The following is a 23,092-nucleotide window of genomic DNA, read 5'->3' on the forward strand; positions in this document are numbered from 1 at the left end:
TATGGCCTCCCACACCTCTGTTGCAAGGTATGGAGGTTGGATCCAGTGCAGCTTTTTTGCAGACAAGGATTTCTGCCCATGAAAATGCTGGTTTGCTAGCTCCAACCCTGGCCAGCTCTGTAGCATAAAGATGTAGAGACCAATATACATGATTAACTTCAAAGAGTTGCAAAGGCAGACGAAGGCAGCAATCCTAAAGAGGGGGCAAAGCTCCTTAGGAGCCAGCAAGACCCTGTGGCGGCATAAGTGCTCATTTAACCTGGGATAAGGCATCCACACTGGCACCGAAACATGATGCAGCAGTGCAGGGCTTGGGAGCTGGTGCTGCCTCCTGGCAGCATTCCAGTGGAGCAAGTCCCTGCACCGGCTTCCTGGAAGGCATTCCCGGGTCATTCCTGGGAATGGAGCTGCCTTTAGGCAGCTTCCTAACCCGTTCTTCCCCGGGAATGCCCCTTCTCACAGTGGCATGGCTATGCCTACTTTTTTTGGTGGCATAGCCCCATTGATTTCAATGGGGGATTTTCAGGTAAGTTATATTTTTCTTTTCTTTTGATTTTTGTTTTACAGCCGGGAGTCCTCTGTGGCTTCGGTACGGCTGTGCCACTCCTGGAGGCCGTGGCACTAACCCCCCTTAGGACTGGGCTGTAAAGCTCTAATAATCTGAATTTCTATTTTTATTATTGTGTTTATTATTGTGTGTATTGTTTTATTATGTTCATGTGCAAGTCAGTATTGAACTAGGAACAGAAGGAGATTTATACTCAATATCTACTATATCCTAAATTTAAAAGCAGGGATTTTAGAGTAATAGGGAATCAAACAATATTTGGAATTAAGTTTTTAATCCATGACAGTGCCAAATTGTGCATATTCATTTATCTTAAATAGTTTGGAAGGCAATATATGAACGGGATTTCCAAGGATTAAAAAATCACAACCAAAGACCTGAGAAATTACATTCTAGAACTGCCTTGTCCAGGCTTCAGATCACCTTTATAAAGGCACAATAAATGTTTCTTTATAACTGAATCGCATTATCGATAGTAGAGCTATTTGCAAGTATTGTGTATGTGTGTGTTCACCACTTTTCAACGATGTATATATGAATAACTTTGTGATTTGCAGTCTATCACCTAAGCAATGTTCTGGAAATGAAGTATTTTCCCAGTAGGGAAATTAAGCACCGATGCATGAAAAATGGCTCATTATGAGCAATTCGTAACAGCTCTCAGGCAATTAATGATGTGACAAACAGAGGTAACAACTGATCTTGAGCAGCACATAAACCACACTTAATAGCATATCAGTGAAACTGTTTTTCAAGTGTTTTCTCCTCATATACTTGGTGAAAAGAGTCATTGGTATGCCAGGGAAAACATCTGTATCATGTGTTTGAACAATGGCTTCTGCCATCAGGTATAGCTGCATTTCTTTAACTTGAAATCTGTTAGCAAATCAAGCTACATGAGTAACAATACTGATCATTATACTGTTTGTATGCAGGTGCCATGTTTATTGTGGATGAGGGATCCTCAGCTGCCATTACAATTAACCATTTGTATGCCACCGATCCTGACACCAATGCAGATGACTTACAGTTTGTTTTAGCTTCTCCTCCTCAATTTGGGTACATCGAAAATATATTACCTTCCCCAGGCTTTGAGAAAAGCAACATGGGAATAGGTATAGGTATGTGTGGATTATGAAAAACACAATGTCTTTAGATCCTGGACCACTGCCACCTTCTCTGTCCCTCCATATGTCTTTATACCCGTGTAAGCATGCCTAGAGAGCCAGCGTGGTATAATGTTTAAGAGCAGTGGACTCAAATCAGGAGAACCAAGTTCGATTCCCCATTCCTCCACATGAAGCTTGCTGGGTGACCATGGACCAGTAATGGTTCTCTCAGAACCCTCTCAGGCCATGCAGAGGCAGGCAATAGCAAAACCACCTCTGAACATGTCTTGCCTTGAAAAACTTACAGGGTTGCCATAAGTCATCTATGACTTGACGGCAACTTCCACCTAGGGTAGTTGAGCCTCTACTTCAGGCAGTTTTTTGGGCATTTACATCTGTCCCAGTTTATCTTTCCTATCACGTATCCATGAATATTTGGTTGGCTTGTTCTTCAGTAATAGTTGGACTAAAAACTGCCCTAGCCCTTAACTGAGCTCTAGGTAACTGGTAACCTAGGGAACCAGCTGTGAAGCATTTGGACTGGAACAGGAAGAATGTAGAGAAGATAAAGAGATTTTTTGGCTGGTTGATGTATATAGGGCACTAGAGAAAAGGTTTCACCACGACACCCTTTGATGTGTGGGGTGCCTCAGGGGGCAATTCTCTCCCCAATACTATTTAACATCTATATGCGCCCCCTTGCCCAGCTAGTCCGGAGTTTTGGGCTGGGTTGTCATCAGTATGTGGATGACACCCAGCTATATCTGCTGATGGACAGCTGGCCAGATGCCATTCCAGATACTTTGGCCAGATGTCTGGAGGCTGTGGTGAAATGGTTGAAACAAAGCCAGCAGAAAGTAAACCCATCGAAGATGGAGGTTCTGTGGCTGAATGGGGGAGGGCCGGAGATGGGGCACTGGCTCCCAACTCTTGATGGGCTGCAATTAACACCTGCGCTGACTGTTAAGCACCTGGGTGTGATGCTGGATGTCTCCCTTTCAAGGGAGGTACAGGTCACAAATGTAGCCAGAATGTAGCTCTGGAATCTTCAGCTGGTCCAGAATGCAGCAGCGAGGGTCCTTACAAAGTCCCCATGGAGAGCACATATTCAACTTTTGCTCCACCAGCTGCACTGGCTCCAGGTTGGGTACTGAATTAGGTTTAAGGTCTTGGTATTGACCTTCAAAGTCCTAAACGGACTGGGACCATCATACCTACTGGACTGCCTCTCCTGATACACCCCTAAAAGAGCATTACGCTCATCCAGTAACAACTCCTTGGTGGTCTCTGGCCCGAGAAGTATCCAGCTGTCCTCAACCAGGGCCAGAGCTTTTTCAGCTCTGGCTCCAGCCTGGTGAAACACTCTGTCAAATGAGACCTGGCCCCTGTGGGACTTAGCTTAATTCTGCAGGGCCTACAGTTGAAGGGAATGACAGTTCCATCATGGATGGCCTCTCTGCTCCATCCTTACTTCTGCCTTATCGCCTTCTCACCTGGCTGTTCTGCCACCAGTACTAACATAAAGGTGCCATTTGGACTTTCCTGTTTTCATTCTGCTAAAATTTTAGGATAATCTCATAATTTTTAATTATAGTTCATTGTATTATCATGATATATTGTATTTTAGTTACTGACATTGCTCAGTTGGGAAAGGGTGGGAGGAAATCCAATAAAATATGTTCCTTGCTGGGAGTATTTCTAAGTCCATTCAAGTCAATGGGATCAGAAGGGTGTAACTCTGTTTACAATGACAAAGATGATGGATTGCCCAAGAAAGGACCAAGAGATGAGGTGGGATAAATGAGGAAAGATTTTTGGAAAAGAGGTAAAGAGTCCCTCCCTAACCAGGTGAGGGTACTATGAGGGAGAACTGGTTTGCTATAAGGCTGGTCAGTGTTGAGGGAGGAAAAAGCTAAGAAATGGGCAAGAGTATAGGAAGACATGGAAGTTTAAATCAGGCAAGGAAGCAGAACAGGAGAGAGGAAAAGCGTACCCTGCCTGTCTTGACAAGGAGATCCAGTGATTTCAGAAGAAGAAAGTTCAGAAGAAAGTTTGGCAGCAGAACCAGCTATGAGAAATGGAGGGCTGATGGTCCATTCTTTTGCACCTGGATTTACCTGATCACAAATAGGGGGAGCTGAATTTGGTGCAGAACTAGGATCCAGGATGGCTTTAGGATCCAGCTGCTCACTGGTGAAATTTAGGTTGCAGTGTGATTAGTGCAATATTAAGATCTATGATGAAAGGGTCATTGGTGAGGGTCAGGATCTGAGCTGCCATAGAACAGTTTAAATTTTCAACTGTACAGGGGTATCGGAGAAGAGTACCTAGGTGATGTAATGGGTGGGGGGAGTTCTGTCCCATGAAAGGTGATTGAATCAACTTGGGAGGCAGGCATGAATCAGACTTGTTGACAATGGCCAAGCAAACACTTGGTAGCACTTCCTGGGCTTTTGATTAAATTACCAGAGAAATCTACATTGTGAAGGAGCCTCTGTTATTATCCTGAAAACTTGTGTCATTATTCATGGCTGGGTTGTGAGGTGCTTCAGAGGGCCACACAAAAATCCTTAATTAGTATGCCCTTGGAGTTCTCAGGCAACCAAGCTGCATCCTTTTAAAGTGCCTGGAAAATATATGCCTTAATCCAGGGGTCGGCAAACTCATTAGTCAAAAGAGCCAAATATCAACAGTACAACGATTGAGATTTCTTTTGAGAGCCAAATTTCTTAAACTTAAACTATATAGGTAGGTACACTGTTTATTAACTTAATAAACTTTAGTTAAAGTTTTAAGTCTTAATTAAACTATAGGTACACTGAATAAAACTTGATATCATACTTAATAGTGATCTTATTTATTGAAAAAAATTAAATTGTAAGTCCCTGCCATTTCCCCTCCCCGTCTGGAGTCCTCATCTGGAGTCCTGGTCTACCGCCATAAAAGCCTATTGGTAGACCTGGCCTCCGGCTGAATCCCATTGGGAGTCCAGGTCTACCCATTGGCTTTCTTGGCAGTAGACCTGGCCTCCAGAGGCCCATAGAAGCCAATTGGTAGACCTGGCCTCTGAAGGGGGACTTTTCCCCCTCCTTGGGAGTCCAGGTCTACCGCCAAGAAAGCCACCCTCCACTTACCAGACAAGCCCCTGCTGGCTCCAAAGTGTGCCTCTTCCCTCCAGGGACCCGCAGGCCTAGAAAACGATGGGGGAACGGAGTCGGCGCCGCAGAAGACGGGGCGCTGCGGCCCAGTGCTGCTGCCGGGGACGCGCCGCCAAAGGAAGCCCGCCCAACAGCTCATAGGCGGGCGGGGCAGGCCAGGAACCGCCGAGCCTCCCAACCATTGAGGGCAAGGGAAAGGGAGACCCGTCCATTCTCCACGGGAGGGGGGGAGAGACAGTGCGCTCGCTCGCCTGCTCTCTCGCTCTCGCTCTCTCAGGCGCGCCGGCTCCGCAGCCTGGCTGCCAGCGCAAGCGGGCACAAGAGCAGGGGCTCCGAACCAAGTTAGGAGAGCCGCACTCAATGGGCCAAAGAGCCGCATGCGGCTCATGAGCCGCGGTTTGCCGACCCCTGCCTTAATCGAAAGACCCTGTCTCACTATCAAAATGGATAGATTCATCTGCACCCCTGGGTCTTGAAGGCCAGAGGGACTTGGGATGCAAAAAGACATGGGTCTCAGGAGGGGCCTTGGGTTCACAAAGTTGAGCATGTGTTTCAGTTAATTTGTAATTTCTTTCAAATATTTAGGCTCATTTCAGCTGAAAAATGTGAAGGCCCTCTACATAAACTATGTCCAGACCAGGCATAGGAGAATAGAAATAACCAAAGACCAATTTATGCTTTATGCCACTGATGGGAAACATCACTCAAAGGAGTCACCATTTTATGTCTTAATCAACCCTACAAATGATGAAGTCCCAGAATTCATAGCAAGGAATATTACGGTAAGGATAAAAACACAGCATCCCAAATATTAGCCTTTTTCCTTTGCATGGTGGTGTGCAAGAAAGAAGATACCTGTCTTGAAAGGGAAGACTCTCATCTTCAGCTGTGGCTGTCATCTCCAGCTAAAAGATACCTGTCATCCCCCAATAAAGGATCTCAGATAAAAGATGTTGGGATAGACCTTTCTTTGCCTGTTACTTTGGAGAGCTGCTGTCAATAAGATTAGGCAAGACTGAATTAGATGAACCAATGATCTGGCTCAGCATAAGGCAATTTGTTATGTTCATATGATCTTTATTTTCTTGCTTTTCCCCTTCAAAATTGGCTCCAGTATCTGTCAGTTGTATATATTTTTGTGTGTGGATAGATAGATAGTATATGTATATTGTGTGTTTGTGTGTATATATAGTATATGTATATTGTATATATATTGTATTTTGAATATATGATCTTCCAGTCCTATTTCAGCACTCAAACCATCATCTTGCACAGGTTATTTTCAGCAGAACTGTGATTTTGACTTTCACTTTTAAGGTGCAAGAGGGCCAGATGAAAGAACTGGATCCATCTATAATTAATGCAGTTGATCTGGATATACCTCAAGACTCCCTGATGTTTACTGTTCTCCAGCAGCCTCAACATGGGTTCCTTGTTAATGGATTGTATGGTAATGATGTCATCCTTTATAAAATGGCAATCAACAGTCACCAGCATCATGAACTTCCTGTGCATAGTTTTTCCATGGAGCTTCTAAAAAACGGTAAATGCTTTACCTCTTCTATTTCTGTTCTTTTGAATTGGTACTGTTGGATATAGTGAAACAATAAGAAATATCAATCTCTTATTTATTCACCTGATCTAAAGGCTATCTTTAAACAAGGTCTCAGAACAGAAAATTAGATCTCTTTTTACATATAGAAATGACTCCAGCATTTCTGTCTGAATATACCTAACAGCTTGCACTTAACCAAATATGACTCACTAAGTGCATGATGCATGTTGGGGTAGAGCATCTGCTTGATATGCAGAAGGTCCCAGGTTTAATCCCCGGCATCTCCAGTTAAAGGAATCAGGCAAGTAGGTGATGTGAAATACCTCTAGCTGAGACTCTGGGGAGCCGCTGTTGTTCTGAGTAGATAATACTTATTTCGATGGACCAAGGGTCTGATTCAGTATAAGGCAACTTCATGTGTTCATGTGATGCTGAAGATCCATTTTCAGATTCCCAGAAATGTAACTGAGTTGTACAGAGCATGTACAGGGCATGTACAGAGGTGGGGGGACAGTAGTGGGGAAGGTGTCAAGAAACAGACTTTGCCTAGCAGTATTTTTGCTTTTCAGAAATGTTGGTTCAAGCATTGGGGCTAAAATCATAGACAACCTCTCTCTGGGTACCGTACTTAATAATTTTGCAGACTTCAGAGAGAGAGATATAAGAGATGGGAGTCAGACACATGTGCAAATAAGATCATTGGGGCATAGTAATTTCAAGGCCAGAAGAGCAGGTATCATCTGAATTAGAGAACCAAAACTTGTAGATTAGCTATTTAGATTTTATCATTTTCTCCTTGCTGTGCACTGCTCTTATATTTGTATATTCCTGCACATTTCTTTTTAATAAACCTTATTAATTCTATTTTGCAGTGTTCTTTGGGTTTTGGAGTTTCAGTCTAAATCCAGTACTTTAGCCTTCATTGGCTAGAGCTACCAGAGCGATTGTTTTTGGAACTCAACTTGCAAGTATCCCAACTTGCTGGGCATTCCCAGTTAAAAAAGAATGATCAAGTTGTAGGTGATATGGAAGACCTCTGGCTGAGACCCTGGAGAGCTGCTGCCAGTCAAAACAGACATTACTGAGCTTGATAGACAAATGGTCTGACTTGGTATTAGGCAGCTTCATGGGTTCAGTTTTAGTGGGCTGAGAAAATGTATTTTATTTATTTATTTATTTATATTATTTATAGTCTTCCTTTCTCACTTGGACCCAAGGTGGATTACACAGAGTGAGTCAAATTATTTCTCTTCTTGAAGTAAGGCAGAATACCTAGAAAATCGGCCTTGCCAGTGTTTGAGAGTCCATGGTGTTCTGATAGATTAATGAACAGCTGTTGTGTTCAAAACTTGTCCCATGTAATCTGAAACAAGCTGGCTGTGACCAATAGACATGCTGGAGCAGGGAATGTGGGGTGGTGGATGGAAACAGGGGAATGATGTGAAAGAGCTTTTGAGGAAAGCTCATTTATTTTTTTCTCTCTCTTTCTTTTTTCCTATCATCTCTTCTCCCTACCTCCTAGGAATGAAGCTGATGTATATGCATGATGACTCTGACAGCCTAGCTGATGGCTTTGCAATACAGCTATCAGATGGGAAACATAAAGTGTCAAAAACCATTTCAGTAGAGGTCATTCCAGTTAATGACGAGAAACCAATGCTGAGCAAGTAAGCCACATGTTCCTATTCCAAATTGGTCAATGTGTCCTGATAAAATGATTCAGCAGTGATCAAAACAGCAAATTAGTAATTAATAGAGCTCATCTCCTGTAAATAACCCCAGGCTAATGCCAACAGTGTTCCACAGAAGCAGTCCTCAGTGAAGGACATTCCACTATGTAGAACAAGGGAGAAAGCAGCCAAATCTGAAATGGAGATAAATATGAACAGTAATGTGTGATAAGTATGGTCTACATGCATAAATATTATATTTAAATGCAACAAGTTCTTTCTGGATTTCTGTTGAAAGATTATTTCAAAGCAGTCATAATCTTTGCACACCCTTTGGTGGTCATTCTGCCTTTTGGGTCTAAACCTCACAATATAGTGCCATTAGCTGTAAGGAAGAATCTCAGAATCCTGTACTTTGCACCAAACAGTCTTTGCAGAACATGGTATGGAGAGGGTATGGAAAAGAAGTCTCTGATAGAATGAAAAAAGAGGTAGTGACAGAAAGAGAAAGTAGGGATAAGAAACAAGCAGACACTAGACTGAGCTTTCCTAGGAATTTGGTCTGTCCTATCCAATGTGAAACTTCAACTGTAGTTCGTGAGACTGTCAACAACTACTAGGGGCATTAAAGAATGAAATAAATTTAGTGCAAGCACACCTGTCTTACCGTGCATTCCTGAGGGGGGGGAGTCCTTTTAGGAGGAGGCGTGACCTCGCTGCCAGGGTAAGTGCATGTAATCACGCATCACGACACACTTATGCTGGCGGCGAGGGCAGTTCCGCCGGTGCCCAAGCGGTGTGGAGCCACCCCTTGCCCCTCTGCTGGTGCAGCCTCTCCGTGGCGCAGGCCATGGCATAGAATTGCTGTGCTGGCGTGGGGGGCATTCCCAGGGCATTCCTGGGGCGGGGCGAAGGGAGGAGCCGTTGTTCGGTGGCTTCCTGTCCCTGTTCGCCCCTTTACGCCGGCGCCAGGAACAGTGTTGCTGCGCCTGCTTTTTAGCAGGCGCGGCCTCACTGTTTTCAATGGGGCGAAAGGCCCCATTAAACAAAAAAAAGCTGCGAAACGGCTTTTTTTTTGTTTAAAAAAACAGGGAACAGCATTAATGGAACCATAACATGAAAAAAATGTTGGAATATCTTGATCCTGATATTCCTATTAAGTAGCAGAGTGCACAAAGGCAAATGTGCGCAGCAGAAATTACTCCTTTAAAAATGATCACACGTGTGTGTGCTCTCGGCAACAAAAGAAACATCAGGCTTTTGTTCTAATCAAACTAATAACTCATTAATTGGTGAAATACATCACTGATAGGAAAGGACAAACAAGTCCACTAAGCTATTCTAACTTTCATAAAAGGGCAATTCTTTCCCTCCCATTGTTGTTGTTGGGGGGGGGGGACGGCTTCTAGCGTCTTGCTTGGAAGAAAGCAAAGGAGAGAGAGAGGGGAAAGTGAAAGTTTCCCTGAGAATATCAGTCTACAACATCAAAGCAGAAGAAAGAGGGAGAGATAGACCTAAGATGGCCCTTTTGCCCCCTGTCCTCTCTACCCATCTAACTCTGGTCAGACCCCCTTTTGGATCTGATGTTAAGTGACACAGCAAAGGCCATCTATTCCAACAAAAAATGGCAGAACAGTGCTGATATAATCTGGAACCCCTATTATAACTGCACGTAGAAACAATTGTAATTACACTACACTTGATAGTGTGGAAATCTGAGTTCATCTTGTTGCAAACGTCACTGTTCAACACCATTACCATAACCAAGTCTTGCATTTGAAGCTTGTAGGTGAAGGGGGGTGTTTTCTTTGAGCAATTCTTATTCCTGCCAGAATTCCCCCCCCCCCTCTTTTAAAACAAAGCAATACATGAGGAGTCTTTTGTTTGTTTGTTTCAGGAAGGGTGAAATAGAGGTGAATATGGGAGAAGCCCAAATTATTTCTAATGCTGTTCTGTCAGCTGTAGATAAAGACACCCCTAGGGACCAAATTTACTATTTATTTGAAAGAATCCCAGAAAATGGACATCTTCAGCTCAAGGTTAGTCTTTATATTTCAACAACAATGGCAAAACCCAAATTGCTCTCGTGTTAGAATGAGAGTGACTTTAATCCTGCTCTTTCCTAAATATATATGTGTAGCTTGAAATGCACTGCTAAGACAAAGATAATTTTCATCTTGGTCCTCAGAATAATCAAGCGTTGATGCCCCATTCTCATTAGAGAAACTGCTGCCAGGAGGGTTCCTTCAGGGGAAGTTGTTCACAGAAAGTGTGCATGATCCTGGAGGTATCCTACTGTATTTTCCTTTTATTCAATGTGTGTAATATGCATCATACTTACTCCCCCCACCCCCCCAAAAAAATGGTTATCCTAAGCTACAGTGGCTAATAACCAGAGCTTCTCAAGCCCCATCCCTAACAGCAGATGCAACAAAATTTTTGACATCCACCCTAAACTGCTTGGAAGAAGGGCAAAATAAAAATGAATAGAAAGATAAAAGTTTGATCACCTGCCAGAGGAATAATTTGTAGAAAATCTAGTTAATAAACTAGATGTTATTTATTTTAGCATCAGTTTTTCTTTCTAGGTAGGTCATGACTGGGTGACCCTCCAAAATGGAATGCAGTGTACCCAGGAGGACATTGACGTGAACTCTGTGAGATATGTGCACACTGGAGTAATTGGCTCAAAACAGCATGACAGTTTTGTGTTTCATTTGTGGGATGGAGACAACAGATCCCCAGCCATAGTTTTCTTTATTACTACTAAAAACATGGAAAAAGGTAATTCTATTTCTGATTCTCACATAGACTACACTTCTTTTATTGTTTCTAAACATTAGTTCACGTTGGCCATTTATGCATGGTTCACCACAAGTACTGTCCAGCTCCTCCTAACCTGCCTCAATGTGGTTGTGTACATGACCACTAGTAGTATAAATCAAGTTTAAGTAGGATTTTACTAGCTTCACACATGCACAGGGATTGAATTGGTTGTGGTGGGGACAACTTTCTATTCAGTATAAATGATTAAAGGCTTGCTTGTGTCATATTGGTATTTATCTAGGGTTGCCAGGTCCCTCTTTGCCACTGGCAGGAGGTTTTAGTTGTGGAGCCTGAGGAGGGCAGGGTTTGGGGAGATGCCATAGAGTCCAATTGTCAAAGCAGCCACTTTCTCCAGGTGAACTGATCTCTATCGGCTGGGAATCAGTTGTAATAGCAGGAGATCTCCAGCTAGTACCAGGAGGTTGGCAACCCTATTTTTACCACATATATGGAACATTTCCTGCCTTTGTTGTTATGCCCTTTTCCTAAACAAATTAATCTTTTCTTCATGTTTCATGGATCCTGTAGAAAACACTGCAGTTTTTATAAGACCCCTGACTGTGTTGAAAGGTGACAGAGGCCTCTTGAACACTGATGTCCTCCATGCAGTTGATGGTACTGAGAAACCAGAGGAGCTGCTCTATGTGATAACATCTCCACCACAGTATGGACAGATTGAGTATGTCCGCTATCCTGGAGTTCCTATTACAAGTTTCAGCCAAATGGATGTCGCAAGCCATGCAGTCTGCTATGTCCATAATAGCAAGGCAGTTGCTCCAAGTGATACCTTCAGGTAAGTTCTGAAGAATCTATTACATATCGGATGTATTTATTAGCAAAACTGGCTGGATAACAGGGGCAACCATCAGTAAGTACAATGATATCATTGTTTGATGTAAGATAGAAATGCTGGTTCCCTGCCATTTATTTAAATTTGTTATACTCTGCTTTTCAATGCAGTTAACATTTATCCCTTAGAAGCTCCTTGATCCATTGATCTTGAGCAGCGTAAATCTGTTTGAGGGCTATAAGGACTGAAATAAATCTTGCCACTGACAATGTAGCCTTGGGATCCCTGTCACTTAATAAAAAAGGCATTATGTCAGACACAGAGGCATTAGATTTATATGTTAAAAGGGAAGAGAGATAACGTCATTGCAATGCAGTTAACAGCAGTGTAAAATAAGCAATAAATATCAATATTCAGTAAAACACCAAATCATAGAATCATCGAGTTGGAAGGGACCACTACGGTTATCTAGACCAACCCCCTGCACAATGCAGGAAATTCACAACTACCTCCCCCACACACACCTCCAGCAACCCCTACTCCATGTTCAGAAGATGGCAACAAAAATCACATAGCAACAAAAATAGGAATAACAAAAGTAAAGCTGTTTTGAGGCGTACCAAAATGAGATAATAGTCAATTATCCACACAAAACACATTCTAAAATACTGCATTTTTGACAGGTATCTGAAAATAAAGAAGAATTTAGCTGTAGCTCCCAGGGTACTGAGGTCTAAAGTTGGAGTGCCACTTTTTAAAAGGATCTGTCTCATTTGCCACTTGCTGCACCTCAGGTGGCAGCAGCACATGAAACAGCACATGAAGCAGGGCACATTGAAGATATCAATGTGCAATGCAGGTGGAGATGGGCCCTGAAATACCCCTTTCCCAAACCATATGGAATTTTAAAAGTCAACACCATATTTTGAATTAGGCTAAGAATCATAAAATTGGAAGGAGCCAGAGATTTCCATTCCAACCACTCTTCAACTAAATATTCCCTACTCTACCCATTAGGTTTAGTTTTGTCCTCTGGAGTCTTTGCCCCTTCTATGAGACAGCAGTTTGCTTTAGTGAAGTCTGCATTTGTTTGATCATTTACTTTCTTACTTCATTTATGCCCTACTTTTCTCCTCAGTGGGGGACCCAAAGTGTCTCCCCATCTTCATTTTATTCTTGCAACAGCCATGTTAAGTAGAGTGTACGACTGGGCCCAAGGTCACCCAGCAACCTTCCATGGCATGAAATCAGTTTTCAATTCATATATTCTAATGACATGTAATACTTTTACATTTGGCTTAGTTCAATCATTATTTGGTTTAAAAGCATGTTGAGAAATTACTAAAACAAAATATTGTCTATTGACGGTGATTTATCAGTTTACACTCTTTATCTGTAATTTATTGTTTTTCAGTTAAGTAAACCATTTGAAGCTTTGAGGAAGTGGAAGAATTAAAGGGAAAACAGTTAAAGCCACTTTCAGAATAGATACCAGGGCTTTTGTTCCAGTTTAACTAACCTAGTAGAAGAACTTGTACATGTCACACAGACAACTGTAGTTAAACTGGTACAATCCTGCAAATGAAAATGCCCAGGGTATAAACCTAGGCCAGGCACATTTTGACAGATGAAAGGAAGATATGCATGTTTTTTTTAATCACAGTAAATGATGTTCCTGGCTGTTAGGATTTGGCAAAGAATTTGGTTATATACTGAGATATAAATACTTTGGCAGATTATTAAAAATAAAACACCAATGTCTGTTGACATTTAATTAAATGGGTTTTTTTTTTTAAATGATCAGATTTTTACCGTCCGTTAAGGCACTTTATTCCCTCATAAACCTCTCGGCATTGTTTGTTGCTGCCGGCCTGGATGAAGGATTTGGCAGTGCTTGTTTTGGACAGACGACTTCAAGTGATTAGCAATCTGACATCAGATGCTGGCAGCAGGATGCTAAAAGAACATGCTAATGTCCTCCATTTTGACACGCTGGCTCAGTTTTGTAATGAGCTGGCTCTATCTTGGATTCCATTTTTATTTTTTAAATGCCATAACAGATGGTAGGTCCTGCAGCCAGCTCTATCGCCATGGAACTGCAGAAAGCAAGAAAACCTTGGTAATGGTGAAATCAAACCATGTGACTTGACCTCCGAACTAAGCTTCGGAGTTATCCCCCCCCCACACACACACACACATTTTATCAGAGTGATGAGAATTTTGGCTGCTTCCTATTCCTGGGGGAAACATGGAGCAGGACTAAGTGTGAAATAAACAGAATGCTGGAGGAGAGGATGATGGTATTTCCTTGAAACAAACAACTCTGTTGTCTGGGAGAGCCTAGCTATGCACACCATTTGCATGGCAATTATTAGCCTTCCTTTGAAATTTATGGCACAAGCATCTATCCTCATCAGTGTTACTGTTTGCTAAATCTCTTTACTTATTACAGTTTTGGTCTATGATCTCTTTGGACCTTTGCAAAGCAGAAGTCTGTTGTTAGCAATGCTAATATATTTATACTGTTCACTATGGCCAGCCTTAAGTCTCTTATGAGTCTTAAGGTACTGTCAGGGGTACCAGAATTCCAGTAGCACTATACTAACTAGAAAAAATGTTCGGGGGGGAAGACTCACCCACAGACTCTTTGAGAAAGCATGGTCCAAATTACACATGATAATTTGCCCCCACTTCCCCCCAAAATCAGCCCTTTCCCTTCACTCCATACAAGTGAGTGGAACAAAAGTCTCTTTTATTTGCTTGTGTGGAACAAAGAAAAGCGGCTGCAACTAGGAAACCCTTCAGGAGGATATATAAATGTTCCTTTGGCGGTATATATTTCTAAATTTTCTGTTATTCTAGCTAAAGATCTGATATAACTAAACGAATGACAGGACATCTATGACTCCATTGGCACAAGTGTTCGGTCAGTGCAGACAGCTGCTGCAGTGTTCCCAGCGGGGAACAGTGCCTTTCAGTAAATGTATTCCTTCTTTTTATAAAGTGTGTTGGCCTGCCTACTCACATTCCCATCTGTCTGATGGCATAACGCCTGCATGCAAGTTGGTCAACTCCTAATCATCAGTGGAAGAGAGAATTTTCAGGGCACTAGCCTGGATCGCAGTAGTTTCTTTGACCTGAAGGGCACAGATTGTACTTCTGAATGTCATTAATTAAAAGACGGTACCGAGACTCAGTCATACCAAAGCTTCGATGACTTCCAGAGTCTTAGTTGTATCATTAATCCTGTGAACTATGGCAAAGCACATGATCCAGACATTGACTATTTTATTTTTAATGAAATAGGGTCAAAGCTCAGTAGAACACACCCAATTAAAAGAAACTCAGGTAGCAAGAGAGAGAAAGACCTCAGCTGGAGAACCTCAGCTGGAGAATCATTTAGGGGCCAAAATATATCCCCCCCAGTCACAATAATCATAGCAATTGTATGCATCAGTATGTGTGTACTTGTGATTCATATCATATGCCTTCCATTCAATGATGTGCATGCATGCCCCAAATGATAACATAGAGGCTGCTGCTGTGTGAACCAGTTCTTAGTATTTAAGTTTATTTGTGGAAAATTACTACCAGTTCTGTGAAAGCAGCAGCATGGTATGTAATTTCATGTGCAATCCATGGCCTATGTCAAATTTCTAATATTTCTGTAACAATTTAATTTGGACTGCTAAAAAGAAACAACCCAGAATACTAAAAACCGTGGTATAGTCTCTACACATCCTAATAGTCATTCCGACAACTTGCAATTAACTTACAGAGTTAGTTTGGTTCATAAATCTTTGGAATGTTGTGTCTGAGTTTGTGCTTCACAAGAACCATTTTATCATGGTCTTGAGGTGTATCTCGAAGTTACTGAGAAGCAAGCCCCTTAGTAAAGGTGTTTGTTATATTTCATTTCAGTAGATGGTGAAACAGGAACACATGCTGAAGGCTGCCTTGCCTCTTTTTGCCAGATTTGTCATCAGCAACGGGCTAAGAATTAAACATGGAAAGTTTGACATTATTCTGGAAACAGTAGACCAGGCGTTTCCCACAGTGGTCAAGAACGAGGGGTTACGATTGCTTGAAGGTGGTATGGCATTCCTTTCTCCAGATGTTCTACAGCTTTCAGACCCAGATACAGCGCCACAAAACCTTTCCTTTCTCCTAGCACAACTCCCACAATACGGACAACTGTACAACAGAGAGTCTGGGCTGTGGCAGCAAAGCTTCAGCCAGCAAGATGTGGACAATCTGAACATTGCTTATAGACATGGAGGAGGGGATTCTCAAATCGACAGATTTACATTTGTGGCAACAGATGGAGTGAACGAAGGCTTCATTGTAAATGGCAAGGTGCAAGCAGAGCCTTTGGCGTTCATCATTCAGGCAAGTTCCACACACACACATACACAAGTTAATGTATTCATCTTGCATTCTATAAACATAAATACCTGACTGCTTGTGAAAAACTTCCTCACAATATAAATCTTTATATTTTGAGTTTTGTCTGTTAAAGGGCCAACTGTCATATTTTTTTCCTAGCGATCAGAATCTCTGGGACTATTTTTATACCAAATATCTTTTGGTTGGAAGTACCTCACTCATTTTGGGGTACATTTTTTATCTTCATTTGAGGGGGAGACATCCCTCTTTCAAACTTTTCTAGTAATCAGGTCACCTTAGATTGTATGTGTGCCAAGTTTCAATTTTCCAGGAAGTGTAGGATTAGGTTAATCATATCAGTGCCCTTCAGATCCCTTGTTTTGACTGAAAAATTACAAATGTTTGTTTCCACAAATAGAGCTTGTGCTATTTAGGCCAAAGAAAGAGGGATATGCTGAATTTGTCCTCTCATATTGATCAAAGTTTAGGACTGGACCACTAACAGTTATGTTTAATTTTGTTTCAGGTGGATGGTGCAGTAAAAGCATCACCAGGAATTGTCCACCTTCATAGTGCTTCAGATGTGGAACTTCTGAAGAATGGCAACTATGGCATTTATATTACAACCAGGTCATTAAAGGTATCGAATTGTGGTGTCGATGATGACCAGATTATTTTTAAAATTTTACGAGGACCTCAATATGGCTACTTGCAAAATATAACAGCAGGTATTGTGTCAGTTCATCTCCTTTTAATATAGTTCAAGACGTATCCTATTGAATAACATTACAGTTTCCTTTTAAAGTAGACTTGTAACAGAGCAAGAAAAGTTTTCTACAAAGCTTTGTCAGGAAATATACAGTTAGAATTCTGCAGAGATGTGTAGATTCCAAGTACAAACCAGTGATTGAAAGAATAAAACATCTCATTCTCTTCCATGATCTCAGAGGAAGCTTTCTTAACAGTAAGATTCAAGTCCTGTAGCACCTTAGAGACAAGATATAAGTGTATCTGACGAAGGGAGCTTTGAATCTCAAAAGCTTATACCCTGAACAAACATTTCCTGAAGAACAAAACTTATTTTCAGTGTACGCACCTTAAAATGCCTTTCTTTCTTTTTTCAAAACAGTACTAATAGATTTTAGTGGTATATTACTTAGGGATAAAACGCTAGTAGGAAAGGTGTGTGGAATTGTTTCTCTGGGCCGTATCTGAGTGATCTATATACTGGTACAGGGCATAAAACAACACCCAAACTCAGCCTGGGTGAAAGCCTGTTCAAACTTTAGTCCTCGAATTTCAGCCCAGGGTGTTTGGTTTTATTGGTTTCTTGGGAACAGCACATCCCTCAACATTTCTTATGAGTTTTCTTACAAAGAACTTGAAGAAAGCTAATATTGCTACTAACTGGCTCTGTTCCAATGTAAAGACAAACCATGGTTTATCATCATGAGAGTGAGCCTTGAAAATCGTCAAGCTTGTGGTTATCTCCTTGCATGAAGATTTCCTGGTTCCAAAACAAGCCACAAATTCTTGTGAAGTCCAAAATAGATGCAACAACTAACTGCAGTTTGTTTTCTTGCCTATAATTAGGATTTGAAAATTATGTTTAACCCTGTTCTGGAATGCTGGTTTGTATGTTAGACAGCAAACCCCAGTCTGTCATTTCATCTGGTTCAGATATCATGACAAATTCTGCTCTGTTGGAAATGTGGATGTTCTCGATTTCCAAGCCCACAAGAGTGAGCGAAAGAGAATGCATGAGCCAAAGGATTTCCTTGACTCGTTGCTGTAAAAAAACAAACCCTTGCTGCTTGTTACATCTGCATGCAGCCAACTGTATGATGTTTTGTTCTTTTCATATTTCCCTTGTTTTTTCAGGTGGATTTATTCAGGAAGAATTCAGTCAAAAGGATTTAAGAAGCAAAGCCATACTTTATATCATTGACCCATACAGGAAGGGGAACTCTGATGACCTGGAGATTCAAGTTACTAATCCTGATGGAATGCTTGCAGCACCTCAAATGTAAATGCCTTCTTTCCCTAAACATTTTCAGTTTTGCTTTCTGTCTTAAGTCATCCCACTCACTGGCTTGGATCCTCTGGAAATTTCCACTGGAATGTGGGATTTCCATTAGTGTGGTGTGAGCTTCTTCCCTACCCCTTCCTGCTGCAGCCCGAAATACTGCTGCTGGAGGGTAGGGGGGGACCCCTAAAAACAGCCTGGGGCAAATCAGTGGTCTGCAGCAGGTGGGGAGAAATCACCTTTCCACACACACCTATGGAAATCCTTTGCTGGATCCAATTCAGTGAATGTACTGGACAGATATGATGCTGTTGCTGCCTAGAGAGTTTTAAAAAGAAGTTGTGGCAGGACTAGGGTTGCCAGGTCCCTCTTCGCAACTGGTGGGAGGTTTTTGGGGTACAGCCTGAGGAGGGTGGGGTTTGGGGAGGGGAGTGACTCAAATGCCTTAGAGCCAAATTGCCAAAGGGGCCATTTTCTCCAGGTGAACTGATCTCTATTGACTGGAGATCAGTTGTAATAGCAGGAGATCTCCAGCTAGTACCTGGAGGTTGGCAACCTTAAGCAGGACTGAAGGAAAGAGGCCTGGACAACTTGTCTTCACTGTTGCTATAACTTATTTTTTTAAAATTCTTTATTCTCTGTAGCCAGCAACAGCACTATATGATCTTGCTATAATCTTTATGGAAGGGCAATGTTATTTTCCCCATATTGCAGTGGAAGTGCTGAGGCAGAGAGAACCTGGCTTTGTGAGGTCAGGCCAGAGGTAATATGTCATTGTGAGACTATAATATGCCAGCTCTGTCTTCCCCCCTAGAAGACGAATAGTTGGGGGGACCGTTTGGAGGACAGTTTTGATAGGAAAATTACTCCACAGGCTCTTCCCCTATCCTCCATAACCATCTGCTCCAAAATGCAACTTCCTGTAGCTACTTTGTGTTTTAAAAAAAAGATTGTGGAAAACTTTTACATGACTGTGCATCCCATGTAGCCTGACTCTTAGCATCACTTTTAGTTATGTCCTATAAAACAGAGGATAAGATAATGGGTTATGTTTGATTAGAGCAAGTTCTATTTTACAAGAACATGCAAACTTTTGAATTACACAGCTCTTTAGTTCTGAAAATTTACATTCTCATACAAAACAAAAGGACTTGGTCTGAGAAAGGCAATCAGATTTAACTGTTTTGTTTCTTTTAAAACTACAAAAGCTTTCAAGAAATAATGATTGTATCCATTAACATGTTTGAACCTCAAAACCTACTTTCATTACTGGAAATCAGTTCAAGAACTGTTGAAGTAGTCATGAAAATAATGTTCTTGAGCATGCTCTAGTTGGTTTTCTCTCATCACCCAAACTACTGAGATTCAGAAGGAGGATTTCTAAATCAGAGGATTTGGCTTCCAGGCAGACTTTAGCCCTAGTACTTCCCACTGTTATGTGCATATGCCTGCAGGTTGCATAGCTTTGCGCTGGCTGATTGTGAAACAGATGAGTCCCCTTTTGCATAAGATGTGTTCCTTCAAAAACCAGAAGATTTATATTCTTTTCCTAGATGCACCCTCTCCACAGTGCTATGGGTGACTCAGACAGGCTGTATAGAACAGGATAAGCCATGTCAAGTATTTTACCCACTATGGAACACTGTAGAAATAACGTGAGAAGTGATTATGATTAATAGCATGGGCACAGCATGGGTCTATATAGGAAAAGTGGTACTGTAAATTAAATGCTAAGGTATTCTGCAGCTGAATTGTGAATGGAGAAGGTACCTTTACATGCACATATCTGCAGCTAGAGGTCACTCTAGCTCTGGATTGGCATCGTTGTCTGTTCAGTAGATATAAGAGTTAATTTTCAGGGACTTTTTTAACATCAGCAATAAAAGGTGCCATCAAAGCCAAGACCTCTTTCCCCCCCACCACCACAACACTATGCAACCAGTATTTTAGCAAGAGCCATCTATAAGCTTTCTCTTTATTTAGGTGATCACAAACTGCAAGCCCAAGTACTGTATAGTGGAAAGTGGTTTTGGTGAACTTAGGAAACATCATTTAATGGGAAATCTATGCATTCAGGGCCCAACACCTTGTTCTGTAAGGAAGGCTTTCAGTAGTATAGCTTATCTATTAACATTTGGCCAAAATTGACATTATTGTGAGAAAAAATATATGCCAACTATTTCCCCCCCCAAAAAAACTTTCCCAGAAGTGTCTGTTTTATAATATACTAATATGAAATATGCCCTGACCTGGATGGCCCAGGCTAGCCTGATCTCATCAGATCTCAGAAGCTAAGCAGGGTCAGCCCTGGTTAGTATTTGGATGGGAGACCACCAAGGAATACCAGGGTTGCTGTGCAGAGGAAGGCAATGGCAAATCACCTCTGTTAGTCTCTTGCCATGAAAACCCCAAAAGAGGTCGCCATAAGTCGGCTGCGACTTGACGGCACTTTACACACACACACAATATGAAATATATGGACACATTTAATATTCAGATGGCACAGTATAAGAGAGTCAATGTGGTGTGGTGGTTAAGAGCGGTGGACTCTAATCTGGAGAACTGGGTTTGATTCCCTGCTCCTCCACATGAAGCCTGATGGGTAACCTTGGGCCAATCACAGTTAATTGTGAAAAGGCAGGGTTAGGAAAACCCTGTTAAGTTTCGGTGGAAGATGGGTTGATCCCACGGGAGGGAGGCGGCCACATGTGGAGACTCCCGCGATTAGCTACAATTGTGAAAGACTTGCACGACAAAACAGCCATGCATTAATGGCCTAAAAGTCCCTTCCATATACCTTCTTTTCACTAATGGAAAACAAAACCAGAATACAAATGTAATGAATAATAAAAATGTTTATGATGTTTAAAATGTTTTTAGCATCTTGCTTTATATAGTATACTGCTTTGAATATGGTATAACATTTGGGTAAATAAAGATAAAGTTTATTCTTGGTTTATACTCTGATTTTTCTCCCCAAAGGGAACAGAAAGCAGTTTACAACTCTGCTGCATGTGCATGCTTGGATTCGACTCACCTTCCTTCCTTCCTCCACTGAAGCACCCAGCACTGCAGGAGGAGGAGAAGGCAAGAGGGTGAAGGGGCCTAGAGGGAGAGAGGCGGCAGCAGAGGAAGAGTGCGGAGCCCGCACCTCTCTCTCCACCCACCTCCCCCTCGCACTCCTCTTCCCCCCTCCACTCGGCAACTCACTGCCACCACCTCCATCGACAGGGAAGAGCGCCGGAGCCCGCGCCTCTCTCTCCCTCCTCCTCCTCCCCCCTCTCTGTTCAACAACCCCAGTCAGGTGGAGCTGCGCCTTCTCGACCATGCGTTCAATTTTTTAAATGTGTAATTGAGAGGTGCGCGAGAGGGGAGGGACAAAAAATTGCAAAGCTTGCCATGCATTAATGACCTTAATCTCCCTTATCTGCTGAGCAGCCAGATGCTGAGGGAAGCACAGGTAGTCATTGGGCCACATAGGTCTATGGCAAAGGTCTCCCTCATTTCTGCTAAGTTTCACATAGGCTGCCTGAGATGAGAAAAGCCTTCCAAATAAAAAAAACCAAGTCTTAATAAGAACAGCACAGTGAAAATATTAAAACCTAGGGCAAATCAGATCTTTTTTTAAAAGCAGATGTTAAATACTTGAGGCGGGGGGAGGCTAATTGGCATAGGCTGAGTCAAAACACACTGGTCTCTTGGGGAGGAAAAGAAACAATTTGTCAATGGGCAAAAACACATGGTTGCTTTAGCCTCTTTTATTCCCTGTTTCAGCCAGGATTTAGCCAGGATCTAACACACGTTTGGTGAAACGTATGCGTTCGATCCTGGCTGAATCCTGGCTGAAATGGAATAAAGGAGGCTAAAGCGACAATGCGTTTTCGCCCCTTGTCTCAGAAATATCTTAAGTGAGTGGGACATGGATACCCTGAAGGGGGCGGAGTTTCACAAACTCGGGAAAGGTCCTGCTCCTCGTGGATGCCAGTCTTCCAACCACCAAAGATGGCATTTTGTGCAGTGTCCTTCTAGCAGATCTTAAAGAATGGGCAGATTCATAGAGGAAAAGGTATTCCCTCAGATGTATTGGACACAAGCAATTTAGAACTTCAAACATCAAAACCAAGGTCTTGAATTTTGCACAGAAATGTATAGGTAGTCAGTAATAATTAATTGGAGTACAGATATAATGTGCCATCTCATGTTTATGCCCCAAAACACATGGAGTAATCTAGTTCCACATATGTATATTCCTTGAATAACCTCTAATCTCAGATGCCAGGGAGCAGGCTGTCAGACTAAACTTTTGGGGGAAACATTCAATTTTTAGTTCCAGTAAGGCTTAGCTCAAATTAAGCCGTACTTATGTCTCTCTTCTTATTGGTAGGCAACTTAACACAATTACACATTGGTAGGAAGATAATACAGAGGAAAGAAATTACACTTGCCTCAAATCCTCAGTCAGCTAGGGTTTCTAAAATTGCTATGGAGATTTCCCCCACCCCCAATGTGATTTCGTTTCTTCTTCTTTCTCCTCCCTCACAGTCTGGAGCTAAAGTGGTCTAAAATTGAAATGCAACAAGATTGTTATGAAGTATGTGAAAATGTGGGGACTCTGCCTTTGAAAGTCACCCGTTTGGGGCACATCACAGATTCTGCCTTTGTTGCAGTGAAGGTAATCATTTCTTAAGGAATAATACTTGGTTTATCTCCAGAGAGATCAGATAAAAGGAAAGATAGGGCTTCTGTACTTTTAATAGCAGCACAGAAGAGGGAATTTTGGTAGGTAAGACTTTCCGCACAAGGGAGAGAAAATTCCCAATTCTGCAGACTATTAAAAGTCAGGGTTGCCAGATCACTATGGTGGAGACCTCCTGCCAGCACCTGCTCATCCTGCTGCCACTTCTTTGGACAGCAGATGAAGAATAATTTAAAAATCGCTGGTGTCACATGCAATGTGACATCACTTCTAGGGTAGACCTGGAAGTGACATCACATTGCTCTAGG

General features: G+C 42.0%; 1 protein-coding gene across 1 annotated transcript in view; it reads left to right on the forward strand.

Annotated features, from left to right (window-relative positions):
• FREM1 (FRAS1 related extracellular matrix 1) overlaps positions 1 to 23,092 on the forward strand; it is a 90,238-nt gene that overhangs the window by 42,200 nt on the left and 24,946 nt on the right. The window contains exons 17-27 of the mRNA XM_056848834.1: positions 1,504 to 1,689; positions 5,421 to 5,617; positions 6,153 to 6,378; positions 7,913 to 8,057; positions 9,958 to 10,099; positions 10,649 to 10,844; positions 11,415 to 11,679; positions 15,651 to 16,065; positions 16,589 to 16,790; positions 17,944 to 18,088; positions 22,631 to 22,760. Of these exons, the coding sequence (XP_056704812.1) occupies positions 1,504 to 1,689; positions 5,421 to 5,617; positions 6,153 to 6,378; positions 7,913 to 8,057; positions 9,958 to 10,099; positions 10,649 to 10,844; positions 11,415 to 11,679; positions 15,651 to 16,065; positions 16,589 to 16,790; positions 17,944 to 18,088; positions 22,631 to 22,760 (2,249 nt within the window). The remainder of the gene's footprint in view (positions 1 to 1,503; positions 1,690 to 5,420; positions 5,618 to 6,152; positions 6,379 to 7,912; positions 8,058 to 9,957; positions 10,100 to 10,648; positions 10,845 to 11,414; positions 11,680 to 15,650; positions 16,066 to 16,588; positions 16,791 to 17,943; positions 18,089 to 22,630; positions 22,761 to 23,092) is intronic.

The sequence above is a fragment of the Euleptes europaea genome, chromosome 4 (genome assembly GCF_029931775.1).
Source record: "Euleptes europaea isolate rEulEur1 chromosome 4, rEulEur1.hap1, whole genome shotgun sequence".
NCBI lineage: Eukaryota > Metazoa > Chordata > Lepidosauria > Squamata > Sphaerodactylidae > Euleptes > Euleptes europaea.